This window comes from Parambassis ranga, chromosome 16 (assembly GCF_900634625.1).
Source record: "Parambassis ranga chromosome 16, fParRan2.1, whole genome shotgun sequence".
NCBI lineage: Eukaryota > Metazoa > Chordata > Actinopteri > Ambassidae > Parambassis > Parambassis ranga.
In genome coordinates, this window is record NC_041036.1 from 9987065 (window position 1) to 10007389 (window position 20325).

A 20325-nucleotide genomic window follows, 5' to 3' on the forward strand; every position below is an offset into this window, starting at 1 on the left:
AATTGCTGGACTTTCTCCTCTTTCACATCATCTATTACCAGATTATTAGAGTCCAATCTGAGACGGGTGGCGGGTGGAGGATGGGGGGATGGGGGGGTAAGGGGGAGGTTTAAGGAGACACCACCACCACTACCTTTGCAGCGTGCATAAATCACAGGGCTAATAAATTGAAAGCTAAATGACTTCTTGCCCTCTACATATATCATGGAGGCAAACCAAATGAAGCCTTATATACCCTGGAGGACAGAGGAATGCTTCTGTTCATAACAGTGATTTGTGGATGGCTCCGATGGCTGCTGCCTTCAGACTCACACTGCTTACTTCTAACAGCATAGTGATGAGTTCAAATTTATCAGGGAAAAATGCCATCTTGTTTTCACTGCTCTGTCTTTCACTGTTGACAAGAGACCATGGTATTTCTACATCTTTGCACAGTTATGGACATCTAAAACCACATAGGCAATTTTAAAAAGTGCAATAATCCACCATTGTTCAGGCTTCATTTCTCTGTGGAGGCATGTTATAGAGCATTGAGACCTTGCAAAGTTGTCCTTCTTGTCGCATGAGATGATTTGTTAAAAATATTAATATTTGTTGAAAAGGTGTTGTTTGACAGTCATTGGAGGGTGACGCAAATGAGCAGCTGAGGACAAGTGCTGAAGCCAGGCCACAGGCAATACTTTGGCGCCCCCCATGGGACGGAAAGCTTCACAGTCTGTCTCCCACCAAAACTCAAACTCTGAACTCTTTCAGCTCTTGGATATTTAACCACAAGTCTGAGAGTGAAGCATTGTTTAAGATATAACTAAACCTGGTCATTAAGGGTTAAGTATAGAGACATTTCTTAGTACTTCAAATAGGGTCTGTCTTTGTTAAATAGTGTCTGAGGTTCATGAATGAAGTTCAGTTTTGTCTAAATTAAAAAGCAGTAGTAGTATTTTGTGTGTTTAAGAAATGTCTAAATTTAGTTTTGTTTCATGTAGCTTAGTGTTGTCTGTGTGTGTGTGTGTGTGTGGGGGGGGGGGGGGGGGGGGGGTTGTTGCTACACTCTGAACAGTCAATTACAGAGGCCCATTTGTCGGTAAAAGGTTAAAGCCTCTGGCATGTTCATTTCAGTTGTGTTACTGGGCTGTAAGCCATCATAGGAGGGATGGAATAACAGCAATATGTATGATGCTTTTATCAACAGTCAGCTGGTTGTAATCTTAATCCTGCCCAGATCAATTGAGCAGATTGAGCACCTGAGATGAGCTTTGTTTGTGGTGTCTCACCCTGTCCATCGCCCTAATGGCGAACAGGAAATCTGTGAGGGCGGATGTCTTGAAATGCAATCTGTGGTGGGCTTTTGGTTGAAATAAAGAACCTGGACACGTACATGAGGTATGCTGTGCAGACTGCATGTGAAAGAACAAACCTCCTGTGTGCTCAGATTGATGTGTTACTGAAAGTTTGAAGAGATGAACTTTAAGCCTGGGAACATTTTCATTATGTTCTGCAGGAAAATCCACAGGAGATGAGAGATGTTCAACGTGTGTTTTTCTTAACGCAGCTAAAAATTCACTGACCTAGAGGGAGCAGATGTTGGCAGAAGTGTTATAGACAGGGACTGAGGAAGAAAAAAAAGAAAAAAAAACTGTATTGATGACGGATGTTTATAATTCTGTCTCCATCATATAGTTTTACTAAAAACAGACCTGAGAGGAGAAATGCTACAAACAAGCAAAGCCTGCAATATTCATAATAATGAACCGTTATCTTCACTTCTCTCACTGTTGCTATAAAAAGGCTCCCAAAACAAAAGTGGTCACATTTCATTAGCTGCAAAGTTAAACGCCTCACTGCATCTGAAAAATGGGAGGGGGGAGAAAAAGGCAGCATCCATTTTTTAAATGATTTCCTCAGACACTTTTTTGTTTCCCTCATTTCACTGCAAGTATGTCCTTCAATGTATAAAACATAGAGTGCTTTACCAATCCAACACACATATTTGTAATTAATTACCCTCACTAAAACATGGAGGGACTTTCTGTCTCTCTTTGAAGCCATTTATAAATTTGTAAGGCTCGTTTGTAGTATGTGCAACCATACAGACACATACTGCTGTCTAATCTCCCCCTCAGTTGTTATCACTAAAACAGAGGACCTTTGGTCTGTTCCCTGTTCATGAACGGATGGGCAGCATCAGGAGCATTTGGTGCTCTGATTTTTTTTTTATTTTTTTTTGTTTAAATAATGTGTTTGCCTCACAGTGAAATTACAACATTTCCACACCTTTGACCTACAAAAAGGATTTGCAGTCATCAGATGTTTAATGTTTCCATGCCACTGATTTCCTTGTAGAGTCTGTCACTGTGTTAAACTGTGCTGTTTAATCAGACATTACAAGAAATTCTCATGAACACCTACTCACAATCACTCTCAGCGCTGAGGTTGAATCAGTTCACTCTGTTGCCTGATTCCATTTTCTTTATTTAATTTACTTTTATTGTGGTGCATTCAGTGAGCCAAAGTAAAGTCGGCGCAGCTTTCTGTGCTCTCTGTTGATCTGTGTTTGATAGAACCAGCACACAATGCTCTCAGCTGAAACTAGCTTGAACAAACAGCGCAGCGAAAAGCAAACAGTCTGAGAAAATCAATGGAAAACACTTCAGGCAAAAGTCATGTGTTTATAACAACTAGAGGAAAAAAAGTAACAAGTATTCGTGTGTTATTATTATTGTCAGAATGCAGCCAGAGTTAGAGCTCTTTTTTCATATTGAAAGGCAAAGTGATTGATCACAATTAAATTTTAGCGTTCATATTTATTACTGTCTTATGGAACATATTTATATTTCACAACATGACACTGTGTACTGTACTTGGCATTGTTCTGAACACTGAGGTCTCTGTTTGACAATACAAACGTATTGCGACGCAATGATCACACCGTATACCTTATTAAATTATCCACTCCATCTAGAACATTACAGTATAAAAAAGAGCCCTAATATTCTAATATGACACCTATATTACAGTAGCTGCTTTATACAGTGTGTTTACTGGCAGGAGGAGACTTTCACTTTGGTAGATCATTTTTATCCTCAGCACACAAACTTGAACAAAGAGAAATACTCAGCATAACAAATGCTGAGTATAACAGGATGATGATCTGGCTCCTAAATTTAAAGGAACTAAATACAGTGGACATGAGTATTATATTGTGAGAAGGGTTATTGTACACATAAACAATAATTTAGAAATCTGGTTTTGAATTCTATAAATATATTCATATAAGATATATATAATTATATCTTGCAGTAAAGAGCAACGCCACTGATTTCTCTTTTAAATTAAACTACGGTATTGTGACTCACTAACATTGTATAATGTTTGCTGCTGTTTGTCAGAGTGTACATGAAAATCACGTATCCATCAGTACATGAGACGTGAATAGCTGAGGTGACTGAAAATGATGAAAATGATCTACCAAAATGAAAAGTGACTTGGACGATACATATCACATATATACACATATGCACAGGCTGACTGACTTTTTTCACAGTTTCCTTGTTGTGAGAACATTATGGATTGTGCATGATTGAATAAAATATAAAGTAAAAAATGTGTCAAAGCTATAAAGCCTAGGAGAGCTTAGTAACATGCTTGTCAAATCCTTCATCATTGTTGTAAGTGAAGTTGGCATTCTGTCTTCCCCATCAAAGTTTTAGGAATGTGGGTGAGTAGAGGCTCGGAAGATATCTAAGCAGTTCACTGTTATGAGTGCACCGGTCAGGTGCCTCCACTGCCTGGTGGCAGGATTCTTCATTTTATCCAGGACCAGGTGCAGATCCTGGATCATGTCCCTGTAACTGTCTCTGTATCTCAAACTCCAAGAGTACAGGAAGTCATAGGCAGGCTTCCACATTGACTGAAACAGAGTCAATGGATTAGACTTCAAGTAAAATTCAGAAATCCACTTAGGTCAGCTTTATGTACAGCACAGCCACTGCTCGCTGTGTTAAACTTACCTGGGCACCGACTTCTCCGCTCTTCCCTCGATGTGGAGACTCATAGCCGGCTATCTGAGCGCTGGACAGCCTTCCTATCTTCTCAGCAAGCTCCCGCCATCGAACCCCCACCTCCACAGCAGTGGACAGAATGACTGTGTTCTGAATGAGCTGGGCCACAAGATTGACAGAGTCCATCTTCAGCAGACCCTTAAAAATAAAAATAAATACACAATTTAGCTGCAACAAAAGCTTTGTAAATGTGAATGCGTGGAGGGTCATGTTTCGTCAGTCTCTACTTACCACCATGAGTTCATGCAGGAACTTCCTGCTTTTCTCAGAGTGACAGTCTTCCTTTAGCTTTTCCAGGACACAGGCCACCTTATCAGTCTCGGTTTCAGCGTACTTCCATGTGACTGTGTCCAGAGACAGGTTTCTGTAACCTAAAGCATCTGCAAAAGCCCTCCAGCTGGTTATGTGTTCAGTGACCAGTGTCTGAATGGCAGAGTACATGTACGTGAGCTTCTTGAAGGGCAGCGTCATGTTGTCTAGCAGGACCTCTGTGGTGATGTGAATGCCGGTGAAGTCAATGACCTGGTCCCTGGTTATGAGTTTGATGTTTTTGCAGTGAATCAAACCAATCCTCCCTCTGAGGAATCCAATATACCACTCCTTTACCTTTGAGTTACCTACTGACCTGACCATCTCTCTAGAAAGGAGCGCCACTGTGTCTCCCTTGAAGTACTCCAGAAGGTATTCTACACGTGGCTGACGGAGAACAGACTTCAGGGCTACACCGTACCACTGCAGGTTCACAGGTCTGTCTGTGAATTTGGGTAAATCGGGCACAGTTTCCTCCGGGATTGGCGAGGTTCTTACCATTTCAATCCTCCTTTCTAGCTGCCTTGGCACTCGCTTTTCTGAGCGGATGGGTGGTGTAGGAGGGGAAGGCACTTGGAACTGTGCAAGAGTTGAAGTGCTTGAGTCCTTCACTTGTATATTTAATCTAAAAGGAGACATTTCTGTATTACTGGAACACGATAATCCCACTGGTAGATGCAACACTGTCCCTATTTTCAGCTGACTTTGTCTCACTTCTTTGACCTTGTCCTCAGGTTTGATTTTAAACTTTGAGTCTGACATGCCAACCTCGACACGCAGGTTCGTCAGCTTGTCTGGTTTAAGCCTGTGCTTCCCCCAAAGGTGCAGCACAAGTGGGGGCAGGTTTTTGTTACCTCTGCAGATATCAGAAAAGGGAAGCTTTGGTGGAAGGTCCTCATGACAGCAGACAAGTATTACAACCTTGAATGATGGATGGATGTACCTAGGACCATAAACTGCTACAGTGACATGGCGGTCAAGGTAATCCCAGACGGATGTAGCGGGGGCCTGTAGAGCAGAAGCCTCTGCAACCGCAATCACGTAAAAATGTGTCTTCAGGTCTTGGAGCTTCATCTGCATCATGTTCTTGTAAAGGTAACAGTCATTCATTCTGACATAAGGTCCCTGTCTTTTGTTGGACACGACCCCAAACACAGTGGTCATCACCTGACTCAAGGGGTCATTCTTCACCTCTCCTGACAGCTTCATCTCCAGAGAAAGACTCTCCTTTGTGCTGATGTTGCTGAGGACCACCTCAATGAGAGGACTCATTGTTGTCACATAATTGTTGTTGAGTCCAGGAGGAGGGTCTAGGATTGCTTTCAGGGTGACTTCCTGGACTTCTCCAGGAGGGACGTGTCCTTTTGGGAGGTGGATGCTAATGTCCGATTCTGGTAACTGCACTGAGCCTCCAGCATGGTCGATCTTGCAGATAACCTGAAAGTTAGAGGCCTGGGTCTGGGCCCATCCAGGGCTCTGGCTTATCAGGTTTAAATCAAGACACGAGCGGGTTAGCTGTCTGTGGCTCAGCCAGGCCATTTTATAGGCCTCTCTGTCATTCTTTAGCCACTCAAAATCTGGGTTCAGTACCGTCCCTAGTGGTTTGAAACTGCTCTCCCGTTTGGGCACCTTTCTCTCCAGATCGCCCAGGATGTCTGAAGCACTCCTCCATCTTCCAGATCTGTTGCTGACTTTGTGTTTGTTTTCTAAAAAGTTTCCCACGTTGCCTTCATCCGAAGACGTGCTGATGGTGTCCTCGTTACATGTGTCCAGATGTTTATCGTTGTTCTCTTTTACATCTGATGTGTCAGAGATGTGTTTGTCAGTGCTGTTGTGTACAATGTCATCTAAGAAAGGGTTTGATCCAGATAATTTGTTCCAAAAGGGATTTTTTGTTTGCAGTGAATGTGAGACTTCTGGTAGGAGAAGAGGCCACTCGGAGTGCTGCGTCCTTCCTAAAGCGTACCCACCTGTGAAAAATGAGACGGTGGATTATCAGCTTATCAAAGGGCTTTCAGACAGAGAAACAGGCTGCCTATGTTTGAGAGAAAGAATTTTACCATTCAAGTTGTTGCCGGTTGAGGCGGTGTCACTCAGATCAATCAGCGTGCCCTCAGATTTACTCCGCATTAGACTCCCAACACGACGGAAAGACCTTGCTTTTCCAGCTGCCATATTCTCATCTGTAGATTGTAATAATCTATTGGTTATTCCTTATTTCACTTTTATTGCTTAAAGTGGAAAGTGGAGGGTTGTGGATGCATACAGTCTGTAGTGTCAGCCGTGACCATTTTAATACAGCTGAATTCTCTACAAAGCTTTTCTCCTTCATGTATTTATCATTTTCTGACGTCAGCCAACAGGACGAGTCTCAAACAGTGAGTAAATGTGGTCGATTCTGCACAAAGCAATAGAGCTGCCACCACATCAACCAATAGGTACAATTTGTGTTTTTTTTAGCTGACACTAATAGTTTGAGGTTTTAGTTCATCTTTGAACAATGCAAAGTTGTTGTTTAAAAGAAAATCAATCATGCCATTGGGAAAAAAAACCTTTTTGAACAGTGTGTCATTGGTTGGATGAAACAAAACAATTTGAATACGTAAACAATTCGACATGTTAGGAAGCAATAAAACAGCAGGCAGGCAGACACACTGACATTTGATGGATGGTGGATTGTTGTGACAGTTGACAGTGCTTCCACAGTAAAAGGTATTTTTCCTCTCTCAGTCATGTCTCCTTCAGCACAATGGGCCCCAGGCGTTCTGCGGGGTTTCAGAAACTGTTCCAAACTTTGGAATAAAGCCTGAACTCTTCACTCTGTCACTTGTTTGCGTAAAATGACACTACCCATTCATGACTTGTCACAGTGAGTCAGTCATTAATAATGTGGTTTCTTACACCAGTGCACAAAAACAGGTTGGTCTTGTCAAGCCAATGGCAGCAGTAGTCGGTTCTCTCTGAAGAGCTTCTTGCCATGATAAAAGTGCACAGAGACCACTGTACTGACTGTAAAAATCTTCTGATGTTACACTGCCTGACAGGCTGCTTTACTTTTTTTTTTTTTTTTTTTTTTTTAAAAAGATTCTAACACATCCTACTCATAATCCAAACAGAGCAGCACAGAGAAAGCAGCAGAGATTCACCAGCATCCAGCAGCCACACTGATACTGAACAGGTGTACACTGAGTGGTTACACATTAATAAAGCCTTCACTACTTCCTGATATTAACTTTGTGGGGAGAAAATCATCAACTGTGAGACTAAAGAAAACAAAGTTTTGATCTCACCGCCAGTTTGCAGTTTTGCTTCGGTGCGTTGGCAGGAAAAGAGGCCAGTCCACTATCACTTACAGCTCTTTGTAGGACGTATCTGTGTGTGCGGCTCGCCTTCTCGCCTTACAGCTCTATTTGCTGCGCTGGCTCTCAGACCCGGAGCATTTCGGGACTGGGAGTTTGAATCAAAAGACAGCAGCCTCGGCAGAGGAGTGGCCTCTCGTGGTTGGTGACTACAACACCCACAATGCAGCGCTGTGTTTACGCAGCAGACCTGAAACTGAGCGGCAGCCTACCTGTGGTTTCGACAGAAGTAGTTTAGTGATAAGCAAGAACAAAAAAAAAAGTTACAAACACGCTGCTGTCAAATCGGCAGGGACACGAATGATACACACATTTAATACACCAAGTCTTTAAAAGTAGCGGTGCTACGTTTAGGGCCTCGCAGCAATGGGAAACTTTGGCATCAGGAGCAGGTGCTTATATGACTGTTTAAGTATAAAAGGGGTTAAAAAAAGAAAAGAAGAAGCCATGATATGTATAAACTGCTTTTCTGATCATCTATTGGATTTCAGTTATAGTTTTCTGTGTCACTGTGTCATTATCACTGCAGGTCTGATCAAAGCCAAAGTGAACTTTAACAGAACTTAATCTCATCAGGGACAGGTTAAAAGGGCCCTGAATGGTTCACTAATTATGTGAAGCAAAGCAGCTTTCTGTTGCACCCAGCTTAAATCTGAAGCACACAACTAAAGAAGAAGGTATAACTCCAGCTATTGTCTTTGCTGATGAATATATCCAGGCCTGTTTCAGTGCTCTCTGCATGTACAGCAAGCTCCTTCATTCACATGCAGTTCCACAGGAATGCAGCTTAGCACTGCTGAGGAGATTATGAGTTTTGAAGCAGATATGCTTGTTGGCTGGGGAAGTCTGGATTTTGGCATGACTAATTAACCTCTCCTGCTACAGAGATGGAAGCATTTAGGGAAATTTCTTAGCATTAGGGTGTTGCATTGGCTGACAGTAATAGCTTTAAGGGCCACCTGTGGTGTGTGTAGGGCTGTAGACCTGTGTAGACCTTGCAGCCAACCTGTATAACATGTGATCCACTCTCTTGTAGGCATGTATCATAACCACCTGCTTAGCAGGAGCTTCTTCACCACCGTCAATCAGACCATCATCATCTACTTTGTGTCTTTAGGTAGAACATTTTGCAGAAATGACGTGGAATTTCTTTTCTTTTTTTTTTTTTTTAAAAAGCACACTTAGGCCTAAAGTTCTGTTAGTTTCCCTCTGCAGCCCAGATGCTCCTCTTGAATCTCTCTAAACAATCAAACAATCAGGCTGAATTCCATGTAGCTGCTCCAGTTTCATGACTCTGTCATTGTGTTTTTTGGCTCACCGCCACCTTGTAACAGTTTACTGCCGCCACTGTGCAGACCTTTTGTCACAGCGCACGCTTTCGCTTGTCATAGAAGGAATTTTAAGTGTATACGTGATTAAAAAAAAAAAAGGACTGCATTCCATGTAGGTGAGCTAATTGTTTGTTGAGTCATTCGTGTGGCTTACCGTGAAACTAGATGGAACTGAATCATCATTAGAAACATGTTTGTAACTTATGCTTCGTCTGAAATGACAAGTCAAAGTTCACACTCTGGTGTGTTTGTATGATCTGATGCCTTACATGTTTGTTTGCATTATGTTGTTTCCGCCGGTGTGATGTGAGTTCAACCTCTTTTTACAACCTGATGAGTTTTGGCTCTGATCATAGGATTATGGCTTCTAAAAGCTGAATATACTGATTTATATACCGATAAGAATGCCCTTTATTTTAATTAGGCCTGATTAATTTATTTTTTATATGGATAATAATAAATTGAATGGCCATCAAGACTGCTGCACTTCAGTGACACTATTTTTGCATGTGTGAGGAATATTGTGGCACAAACATGAAAGACAATACACAGAAACTGAAAGGCTTCTGACACACATGAATGTGCCACTTGATGGCGCCATTTCTCTACCAGCCAGACCTTTGTTTTTGACTGTGAGATGACTGTTTGTAAATTTTAGAATTATAGCATTATGTCCTCTAACGAGCAGTCTATTCATATCGAAGCAAAATAATTGTTAAAAATGAAAGATCTAAAACTTAATGTAAAAAAAAGTAGGCTACGCAGTGTATATTGTTAAAGCTGATGGCAGTGGCTGCTATCCAATAATAGCATTAAAGCTTTGTTTGACCTTTTTATGAGCGTTCACATGTTAGACAACACAACACTATCATCAAAATGCGGCTCACATGGATTTTTAACATTTGTCATGGATGAACATAGTTTTCACTTTCTTGCTGTATTCCTATAAGAAGTCATGGTGTATATTCATATAGTTGTGTTGTTTTCAATACTATCTTTATCTTTTTTAGTTAGTTTCAGTCCTTTCTGAGATTTTAATGTCATGAATATTTGTGGTTTTCAGGTAAAAAAGCCTTCAAATGACATTTCCATGTTAGACTCAATGACGTTATCAATTCACAGAAGGCGTGGAAGCAAAGCTGAATGTGGAGATAACCCACGCACTGATCGGACAGGTTAAACGCCATCTGTGACGTAAATGAATCTAAATTGCTGGAAGCATTGTATAAGGGCACCTCTGTCAGTGTTACAGTAATTATTGTTAATTATTTTGACTCACCTCTCAAATTGACTTTCCCAGGAGATTGATTGGTTTGATGACAGTGGAGTAAGGTTGGCGGTTTTAACTACAAAATTGGCCACAGATGCATCATCGGTGAGAGATGTTACGGCAACACTGTGTTTTACTGGCGCCTGCGTTTCAGCTTACATTTTGTTTAACAGGATCACCAGCATGTGCACGTTTTAACTGATTTGGCATAATATTATTTTTTTTCCTGTTTTCTAAATGATCAAAGCTGAACTTGGCTGCCAGCTTGCAGTGTTCTCTGACCATGGCTGTTATTGTGGCCTGTATCCACAGTTGGCAGCTCACCCCCCCTCATCCTGGCATGTGTGCACTTCCTGAGGCCAGCTTAATTTAAATCAGGCCATCAGTGGGACGTTCCTCTGAGGACCAAAGTGATGCTACAACAGTCTGGGAAGGTGCTAATGGTATGTAACACTCTCTGAAACATTAGGCTGGAATGACTCTTTTCATATTTGTCACGTTTTGGTTGTTTTGTTGAGGCCAAATTTAAGCTGATTTTTCAGTCTCAATTGTTGGTAAATAAAGATACCCTAATATTTTTACAACAGTTTATGGTCATATGGTAATTGTGTAATTAATCCAAATATAAATAAATGCCAACTGCACTGCAGTACTATCATTTTCTAGCTAGGCACTTTTAATTCAGTTTCAGGTTCAATCCACACAACAAACACATATTTCCCTTTGAAACTAATATTAAATAAATTGGCATCAAATAAAAGCACCAACATGCTGAATCTTTTGCTTATGAAGACATTTCTGTGAAATTTTATTTTGCTATAAGTCTCTTGTCCATGACTTTACCAAAACAAGATCCAGAAACACACACTGATAACAACTATATTATAATCAGTAAAGACACAAAGAGCTGAAACTACATTGCTGCCGCAGATGTCTCTATAATCCAATGCTGTCAGTGTGTTTTGCAATCCAGAACAAAAATATTTAGCATCCAATAATCAATTAATAATGAGAAACCTTTGGCGACTGTACTGTAAGTGTCTTAATTTTAATTTCTAATGTGCCTTAAAAACATTATCAAGTAACATCTGACTGATGCACATAGGCCAGGTGTCATTTTAGAAGAACAAACTGAAATGAATACGTCTCATAATAAGGAATCATTATCTGTGGACCTCTGCAGTTGCATTTATTAAAATCAGAGCTTCAACAGTAGGAGTTTAAAAGTAGTTTAATGCAGCAGCACTGAAACAGCTGTTCCTACAGAAGTATAACCACAACTATGAACCACAAGTTACTCATATGGATCCTGAGCCTTGAACCACTAGATGGCGCTGATAAGCTGTATATGAAAGACCTTCTAAAAGAAGTTAGAAGACTTATTGACTTTAGTTTGGTCCTCACAGTAAGACCCTAAAAAAACACCAGAAGTTAAAATGACTTAGTAGTGATGTTTTTTTTTTTTATCTTTGTATATATATTTTTTTCTCTGTGGTGCAGTTTGGAGGATGTAAGTGACATTGGTGCGTACTGATGTGACATCTTAGATCGGCTGTGCAAAATTAACGCGTTAAATCCAGAAAACAAGAGAAAACTCGTCATTTAAATTCAACAAATTGTGCTTTTGGAGCGTATGATGCTGTCATGATGTAATGTCTGGAAATACAAAACCCCAGCTGCTGGATGTAAATGGAAGAAAGTGTATGGCCTTGAGTCTGGTGAATACGCACAGCTACAAAGGATAAATGAAGGTTGTTTTTAAACAAATGTACATGTAATGTGCTCATACTGACCAGCCTACCTTTTAGTAATAATAGGCAGTTTTTATCTACTCAGTCAGAATGGAGAACCCTTTCTTGCCTCATTATATAGGCTATTTTTTAAATCGTCCGGTCACATACTTGAATATTTACATAATCTCACTGCTGTAATCATTTATTTGAAAATGCTGCTTTTAACTAGAAAATGATTTATATTATAACTTAGAACAGACTGATAAGAGCGAGTGTGTGAGAAAGTCCGCTGAGCGCAGAGAAGTTTCATCACAGACAAATGAAGAACTTGTAATTTAAAAAAAAATGCGGAAAATGGGAAATAAATAAAAACAATATATATTAGGCCATTTAGAATAATGGTAATTTAGTGACACGGTAGTTAATATTAAATGAATTGGTGGCCCAGTTCTTTGTCGTCATCAGAAAAGTTTCCTCGATGGAAAAACGATAAACGGCGAGGATGCTATAATTAAGCCTAATTATGAATTCTTTTAAACTCTGACTTTTGCTTGTTTTTTTAAAATCAAATGTTCAGTATCATTATAAAATATATTGTTTGTAAAATAATGTCTGGCCCTGATACTGCTGCAGGCCTTTTTTCCCCACTCATGTTAAAAAGCAGCTGAACACCAAACTCAGCGTTTACAATATTTCACATCAATAATTAAAAAAAAACACACAAACAAACACATATTGTGTTATAATGTAACATAAATATTCCAGACTTAAAATGTATTTTATCGACTCAACAATAAAGCAAACTGAGTCGATCAAACTGCTTCTGGATTCATACTGACTTTATTGAGTGGCTTACATAAAAAGCCATTCTCGGAGAGAGATAAGAGGAGAGAGAGAGAGAGAGAGAGAGAGGGGAAAAATATCATTGTAAAATTAAAATCACTTTACAACATGCTTACTTAAATTAAATGAGTGGGTAAACAGCAAATGATTTCAAAACCTTACAAATAAATTCAAAGTGCGCCTAATGATAGACCCCTAAATACAAGAAAACTCGTGGTTAAATAGAACTCCCCACAATACATTTCATATCATGTCAAAGAAAAAAATCCAAAGTACATTTCCGTATATTTTCAAATATTTACTAGAGTCCATATACAACTAGAAATACCTATACAAAATCGTCTCCTGGACAAATACATTGCTCACCTTTACATTGGGCTGTAATTACTCTAACCTACATTTGTCATTATGTACAACACATTTTTTTGCAGCGAAGTCAGGAACCTCGGCTGGCCTACTTGGCGCACGCAGTGCAGGCTGTGGACTGAATAACGATATGTGATATAAACCTACACCTGCTCGGTGGAATTAGACTGAAAAATGATCACCACACAGGTATTTATCCCAACCGAGCAGTCCATCCACTGTGACAAAAACAACCCCTCCTGCTCCATAATAAAGTGCCAGTGTTTGGTTTTGAACTGTGTGTGTGACAGCAGTAGCAACTTTTAACTTTTAACTTTTTTAATGCAGGCCCTCATTTTTTTAAACAGCAGTGATAAAATGTTTGTAATGCCGGGGAGGAATAAAACACGAACAGGCTGGAGGAACGTTTCACCTGCGCCCTGCTCCACAGTGTCACACAACAACTTGATTACACTTTCACACCGCAGATGTATTAATGAGAAGCTTCTGATGGCACAGCGAGGAAATGATGCAATTAGTAGTCTTAAACACGCAAAGAAACGTAGGATAGGCCTATTTTCTCATTAAAATGACAACACTCAGGACGAGGCATTTCTTCCGCATACATCAAAGTATGTCCACTTGCATGTCCTCTGCTGGGACAACTCCATTACAACATTTTGCTGTTTTACAGTTTGTTTTTTTAACTTCACTCACGGGAGTTTTAGAGGCCGTTCATGCCTACTCCCTGCGTGGACTCAGGTGGGTGCAACAGGTCGGGGGAATGGCACGGAGGGCTTCCGGGTGCACTGTGCTCGCTGTCGGTATCACTCCCCCTCTTCCCTCCGCTGCCCCCGGAGCCAGAGCCTGCGGACCCTCCGGCGCTGTGAGTTTTTACGTGTTTACTCAGGTGATCACTACGCATAAATCTCTTGTTGCACACCGGACAAGCGAACCGTTTCTCTCCGGTGTGTGTGCGTAAATGTCGCTGGAGCTCGTCGGAGCGCGTGAACCTCTTGCCGCAAAAGAGCCAGTTGCACACAAACGGCCTCTCGCCGGTGTGCCACCTCAAATGCGCCTTTAGGTGAGACGTTTTCCCGTAAACCTTCCCACAGCCAGGGATGTGACAGCTGTGGAGACCCTTTCTCCGGAGGCTGGCGCCTGCCGGTCCCAGTCTCTCTGCCTCCTGGCAGTTTGGACAGTCGCAGGTGGCTCTGCCTGAGTACCGCCTGGCAGATGACCTAGGGGACCCCGCTAAAGATGCAGGTGGACCCCCGGATAGCATAGTCCCCCCTGCCCCGGTTAACGGAGAGGGGCTTGTGTCCGGATAAGATGATAACACCGGCTTGAAACCGTCCATCAGGTGCTGCCCGGTTGTCAACAGGTGTGGAGAGGGACTAGTACTGAAAGCAGAGTGACTTAAACTAGAGTAATCAGAATTATATCCGCCCAGAGGTGAGTGCAAGGAGGTCTGGAGTCCACCGGAATGTAAGGACGTTTGTAGTGCTGCTCCATTAGGATTTTGAACGTCAATCCATCCCGCTCCCACATCCCACCACGCAGACGCTCCGGTGGTACCAACCTCTCCTGTGGGGATACCGGGATGGGACGATTTGAACCAGGACTCGTAGGGATGCGCCACGCTCATCCTCGGATAGATGCCTTGCAAACTGTCCACTGAGGTGTGCACCTTGGAGATGAAAACCGGCTGGTGGCTGGACTCTTGAGAGCTTGTCGAAACGGAGGTTTGGAAAACCGAATAATCGTTTCCAAAGTGTGAATTAGATGAGGTACCAGACGTGAGGGAAAAGGCACTGGATCCGGAGGAACTGTTGGTGCCGAAAGAATCCGTGATGCCAGATCCGTTACGGGACACCCCGAAACCGGACAGGCCAGATCCGAGGCTGCAGCTGCTCGGTGGGGCTCTTTTCCACGGGTGGAAGCCTTTCCCAAATGACGAGGAATTATCCGAAATCGTGGACGGTGAAGGGCTCGGACTCCCTATTTTGTTACATGTTGCAGCTAACATGGCTAAAGGAGTCGATCCTAATCTCGGCTCCTCCTGAAAGTACAGGAAAATCTGTAAGTGACTGGTCACAAGTTTAACAGGTTAATGACACTTTCATGCAGTTTTAGCAGATGCTTGGTTAATTTTTTTTGTAAAGTTTAAGAAATCATCGCAGTAGATTATTCCCACTTCCTACCTGAGAGAACAGACAGCAGACAAGTGAAATGCGACAGACTGCGCTTACAAATGCATGCCAAACAGGACAGCAAGGAAAACATGCGTCAGTACAAACTTAACCCACACAGCCTCGGCTTTCTCATACGAACCGCTTGCTGAAAATATAAGCAACGCACTGGCTTTGCAGCTACTTTGCGCCGGCTGTAAGTTTAATCCTCCTGCGCAGGACAATGACAAGAACTAATTAAACCAGTAAGAAAGTCCTTTAGACTCACCCCTAGAAGTGAAGTTGCCATCACACAAAAACACTGCCCTCCTCAGAGGATCTTTTTATATTTATGAATCAGAGCACTGTTTTTTTAGAGGTGTGCAATACAATGATGTGTTCCGCCCATTCTTCCACAATTGTAGGCTCCTCTCCGGCTTTGAAGTGCCGCTGTGACACGGGCGACCAATCAGCGGCTCCGTCCCGCCGCACTGCCACATACTACCGTGAGGTCATCAATAGAGCGCCTCAGACAGCTCTCCACCCTCCTCCACCCCCCACCGCCCCCTCCATAATAAAAGACAGCGGAAGGAAGGTAAAGTTAAATGAGAGTGAATTAGGAAGGAGGAATTAGGGGGCCACTTATTGAAATTTTTACAGAACTTCACATTCCATAAATGTAAAGAAAGAGGAACGATGGTCTGTTGATGGTGGTAAATAAAAAGTTTATTAAATTGTGCCACCGACACCAACGCGCAGCCGCGTAAAATCCTGTCAAATCAAAAAGTTAATTTTCCATTCAAATATAAGTCTGTAAAGCTTCCCACTGGAAGTACCCTTAGATTGACAAGTTCAGCACAAACATCTGTGAGTCTGTGTGTGACAGATTAACTGGGTCAACCTGTGGATACAGTGCAGGACTTTATTTTCAAATCTTCGGAGAGTGCTTTCCTTTGTTGTTTTGCATCCTGATAAAAAAAAATATTCTGCCTCTGGCATAAATTACCCCCGCGTTATTTTTGCATGTTTTAACTTCTTAAGAGTTAATATACACAAACTATTACACAACACACAAAGGCTGCTTTGTTCTGACCGTCTCAAACTTTCACATTACTGTAATTGTGTTCAATTATCTTGACAGTTTTGATTAAAACTGGAACATTCCGGGAGGGAAGATTATTCATTTTATTATAGGCTGTATTAGTCTGAAACAGCAGATGAAGATGATGAGAGGTCGGTGTATTTAACTTTAGAAAAATTTGCTGCCTGGAAATTTGGAGAAAAAAAAACGTAGAATTTCCTAAAGGGATTATTGGCGATATACATAATGTTGATGTCGCTGGTTAACTGAGATTATTCATTAAAGTAAGTGTGTCTGAAAATAAAATGATCAGCTGGTTATACTGAATAGGCTCATCACTTAGCCCAGTGACATTTAGTAAAATCTATAGAGGAAAAAGCTGATGTTACATAATAAGAACTTGTAGGAGAAACGTGTGTTGAACCCTGGGACTCTCTGTTGGAGCTATTAGCATGCAGTGTGCACTGGAAGCATAAATTTCATTTGAATTTCAAATTTAATAACGCAGGAGGTTTTTAATCATCCGCAGTTTTATTTGTTTGATATTAACATGCTTATTGACCGGGTCTGTTGACCAGCTTGGTCATTACAGGACAGGGAAAAGTTAATTAAAACGACCAGGGATTATTCATCACATCATCTGCCTAACCCATGTCGCTTCCTTTATTACACAGCGTGATAGATGGACTTTCTGATTAATTCTTGTGTTTCTAGGATTGGACAACAGCTTTTTTTTTTTTGGATTTACGCATGCTTTACCTTCATGCGTTTAAAAAAATATGATGGAGTTAAAAATAAATAAATAACTAAAGCAGAAATTATTCCTAATGTACCGTGTGAAACAGGTGCAGCAACACCACACATGCAGTTATATTTGGTGCATCTTACTTATTTATCCTGCAGCGTGTGTATAATTTAGTTGCCAATATTTAGAGGCAATTCTTAAAAAAAATGTTATTTTTATTTATTTACTTTTTTAAATCTGGCGTTCATTACACACATAATTAAATATTATAGTTATCGCTTGTTGTCACAACTAATGGCGTGCAGCGTCAGTTTAACTATTTAAGTGCGTCGCAGGGAAATGCATTTAAATAGTTATAATCATAGTATTATTTATTAAAGCACAAATTTAATAAAACGCACACATACACACCAGTAAACTGTATCAATCTCTGAGCTGATCATTCATTATTTTATAGCTAACCGATCATCTATAGGTTATCACATCAAGCTGGTCATATTCTCTAACAGCGTTTCAGGCAGATACAAAAAAAAAAGTGTCGACGTGATGAGAAGTAAAACCCCTTACATACCGTGCTCCTCCGCTCCGCCGTGCATTGATTGACCCTCGACGTTTGCTCTCAGCAGAGTAAAACACAACATCTCCTGCTGCCGGTGTGCTTGTGGACCATGCCAGATAAACGTTACACTGGCAATTCAATTAGGAGCAAGATCAGAAAAAAAATCTCGCTGACCCCATGTTTCCTCCTCATGCATCCACACTAAATACATACACTTAAATATTGTTAATACATGTCATGTAGGTTTATATTTCAGTGGAGACAGAATGAAAATATCTGTGGTTTTCCTCTTTATTCGTTTTAGAGAGGGCGGGAATTCATTATTTTATGCGCAATAGTGATTTTACGCATTTGGAGTGCGGTGTGGACGACAGCTACAGCGTACATGTTGGCCTCTGGTGACAAATCACCAAGGGATCACAGCAACAAGACGTATGTCAGAGGTCAGTGTGATAACTCCACGACTGCAAGCATCTAGTCGCTGAAGCCACAGAGAGGTACAAGATATGTTTAATCCGTGTGCACTTCAAAAATCAAGCTGTCCAATGTATTCTTAGGTCAATACTTCCCAGGGAAAAAAAGTCTTTTGTTGCCTGTTGCGTTCAGGAAGAGTTAAAGGGGTCGGTCCTCGTTCATATGGTGCGCACAGGTTGTTCCTATCGCACGGCTGTAACTGTAAGCCGCATTGAACAGATGTCCCCATTGAAGGCTTTCTTCCTCGACACACATGGGCTATATTACCATCATGAAATCAAACTCAAAACCTGTCCCTTTCGCCACCATAATGACCGAGTTATTCTGGGCCGCTGAACACGAACAAAGTGTGTTCAATATTGCGTGTTCCAAAATCACCACTCTGCTTAGAGAATCAGGAGAAAAGGAGTCAGGCCATAGATTCACAACTATACTTTAATGTGGAGATTTACAAAGCAGCTCGTTTATCTGAGAGCCTTCCTATCCAGGATTTCTCTGGAGGAAAACTGAAGGTAATCACTTGTGGCTCAGCAGCAATTACGCATTATTTTGAACCTAGAAATATATATGGCGCACTGGTATTAAACCAACAATTATGGAAATGATTATCCTGTAATTGTTGAAAGTTTTATTTGTTCACATAGATAGATACTGTCTAAGTGTATGCAGTTGAGTGTGCAGAGCATCAGAGTGCAGGGTCTGTTGGTTGTTGTTTTCTCTATTCACCGGGAGGTTGGAAAGAGCAGATGTCCGTCTGAACAGTGGCTGCCAAGTGGGTCCGGAGAAGCAGGGCAGCCACCGACACAAGGGCCCAAATGGTGTGACAAAAGATGTGCAGGAAGCCCCTCTCCGCCTGGGTGAGCCGCAGAGAGGGTCTCCCCTCTCCTGCCAGCCTGCAGGGGCACTCACAGCACCAGCCAGAGTGGTGGCAGCAAAGCCATGTGTTACCGGTTGGGGTGCAATGACACACCAACACTCATATTCACACAAACATAAAAACACATGCATTCACAGGAATGTGCACTTGCAGTCCAAATGCAAAGCAATGCACTGCCATCAGAGTACACTCAAACCTGCATGCTGTACTCTCACCGAAGCTTACACAGCCATCATGTAGATATCAAGTCAGCTATTATTAATGAAATAATATTAACCCCTCATGTCTATCTATCTCTAGAGGTCATGAAGAGTGGCTGGAGAGGCCCTGAAAGTGTTCCAAGCACAGGTGTGCAGCATGGCTTGTACTGAAGAGGTGCACTGAACCATAAACAATGATATAAATGTCTGGCAAATAAAATGGCTAGTTAACAATCTTTTGACTGCTCTAACCTCTGAGCCTTTGTCGGGTATCGATCAGCCAGCTGTTCCTGGCTTTGTCTAGCAGGCCGGGAGCCTCTGGTCCCTCCTGGGATGAATGGACGCAGCTGGCAAAAAAAAAAATAGAAACACAAGAAAAACTTTCTTCTGCCTTTCAAGTTTCTGTCTGGCGGAAACAGAAATCAAAACAAGAACACGTTCCTTACTTCTTGTAGGTCAGAATTTATATATTTCTCCCGTTCACATAAAGTAGACTCATGAATCAGCCTGCCACCCTCTGGAGGCTGTTTAAAAGCTTTAATTTAAAGTTGCTTGTTATATCTGGAAACCCCTGGCAGGGGCTTTATTGTTCACAGTTGCCATGTTGATGGTTTACATGGAAACCATGTAAATGGTAATTTAGATGGGCATAATTTGTCTCCCTAAGATAAGTGAATGTTAAATAACGAATATCCTTAGAATTACAGTGGGTGTCGTGTGATGCGTCTTGTCACACAAATATGTCAGGAAAGGGTGCTAATGATCCGGCTCAGCACCTGTCAGTCATGGCAGCAGCAGCAGTGGAATTCTCTTCGCCAAGACTTTATAGTTGATGTTATATAGTGGCTGTCAGAGATGCCCTCCTTCCACCACTTTCTATCTGTACTCCCCTCTCACTGCCTGTCTGTCTACATAAAAACCGGTTTATTTAGGGAGTTGTTGCATAGCCTTTTTGGGTGCTATGATCAGC

The 20325-nt window shown here is 41.6% G+C and overlaps 2 protein-coding genes across 2 annotated transcripts; both read right to left on the reverse strand.

Moving 5' to 3' along the window:
- Nucleotides 1–2646: 2646 nt before the first annotated feature.
- On the reverse strand, nucleotides 2647–7803 carry macc1 (MET transcriptional regulator MACC1). Its single transcript, XM_028425633.1, has 5 exons — nucleotides 7658–7803; nucleotides 6428–6550; nucleotides 4290–6337; nucleotides 4008–4196; nucleotides 2647–3907 (listed from the first exon to the last, which is right to left on the reverse strand). The coding sequence occupies exons 2-5, from the start codon at nucleotides 6540–6542 to the stop codon at nucleotides 3704–3706; spliced, it is 2556 nt and encodes an 851-aa protein (XP_028281434.1). The 5' UTR covers nucleotides 6543–6550; nucleotides 7658–7803; the 3' UTR covers nucleotides 2647–3703.
- A 5800-nt stretch (nucleotides 7804–13603) lies between these two features.
- Nucleotides 13604–15822, reverse strand: sp8b (sp8 transcription factor b). Its single transcript, XM_028425634.1, has 2 exons — nucleotides 15709–15822; nucleotides 13604–15310 (listed from the first exon to the last, which is right to left on the reverse strand). The coding sequence occupies exons 1-2, from the start codon at nucleotides 15727–15729 to the stop codon at nucleotides 13973–13975; spliced, it is 1359 nt and encodes a 452-aa protein (XP_028281435.1). The 5' UTR covers nucleotides 15730–15822; the 3' UTR covers nucleotides 13604–13972.
- Between the last annotated feature and the right edge of the window lie 4503 nt (nucleotides 15823–20325).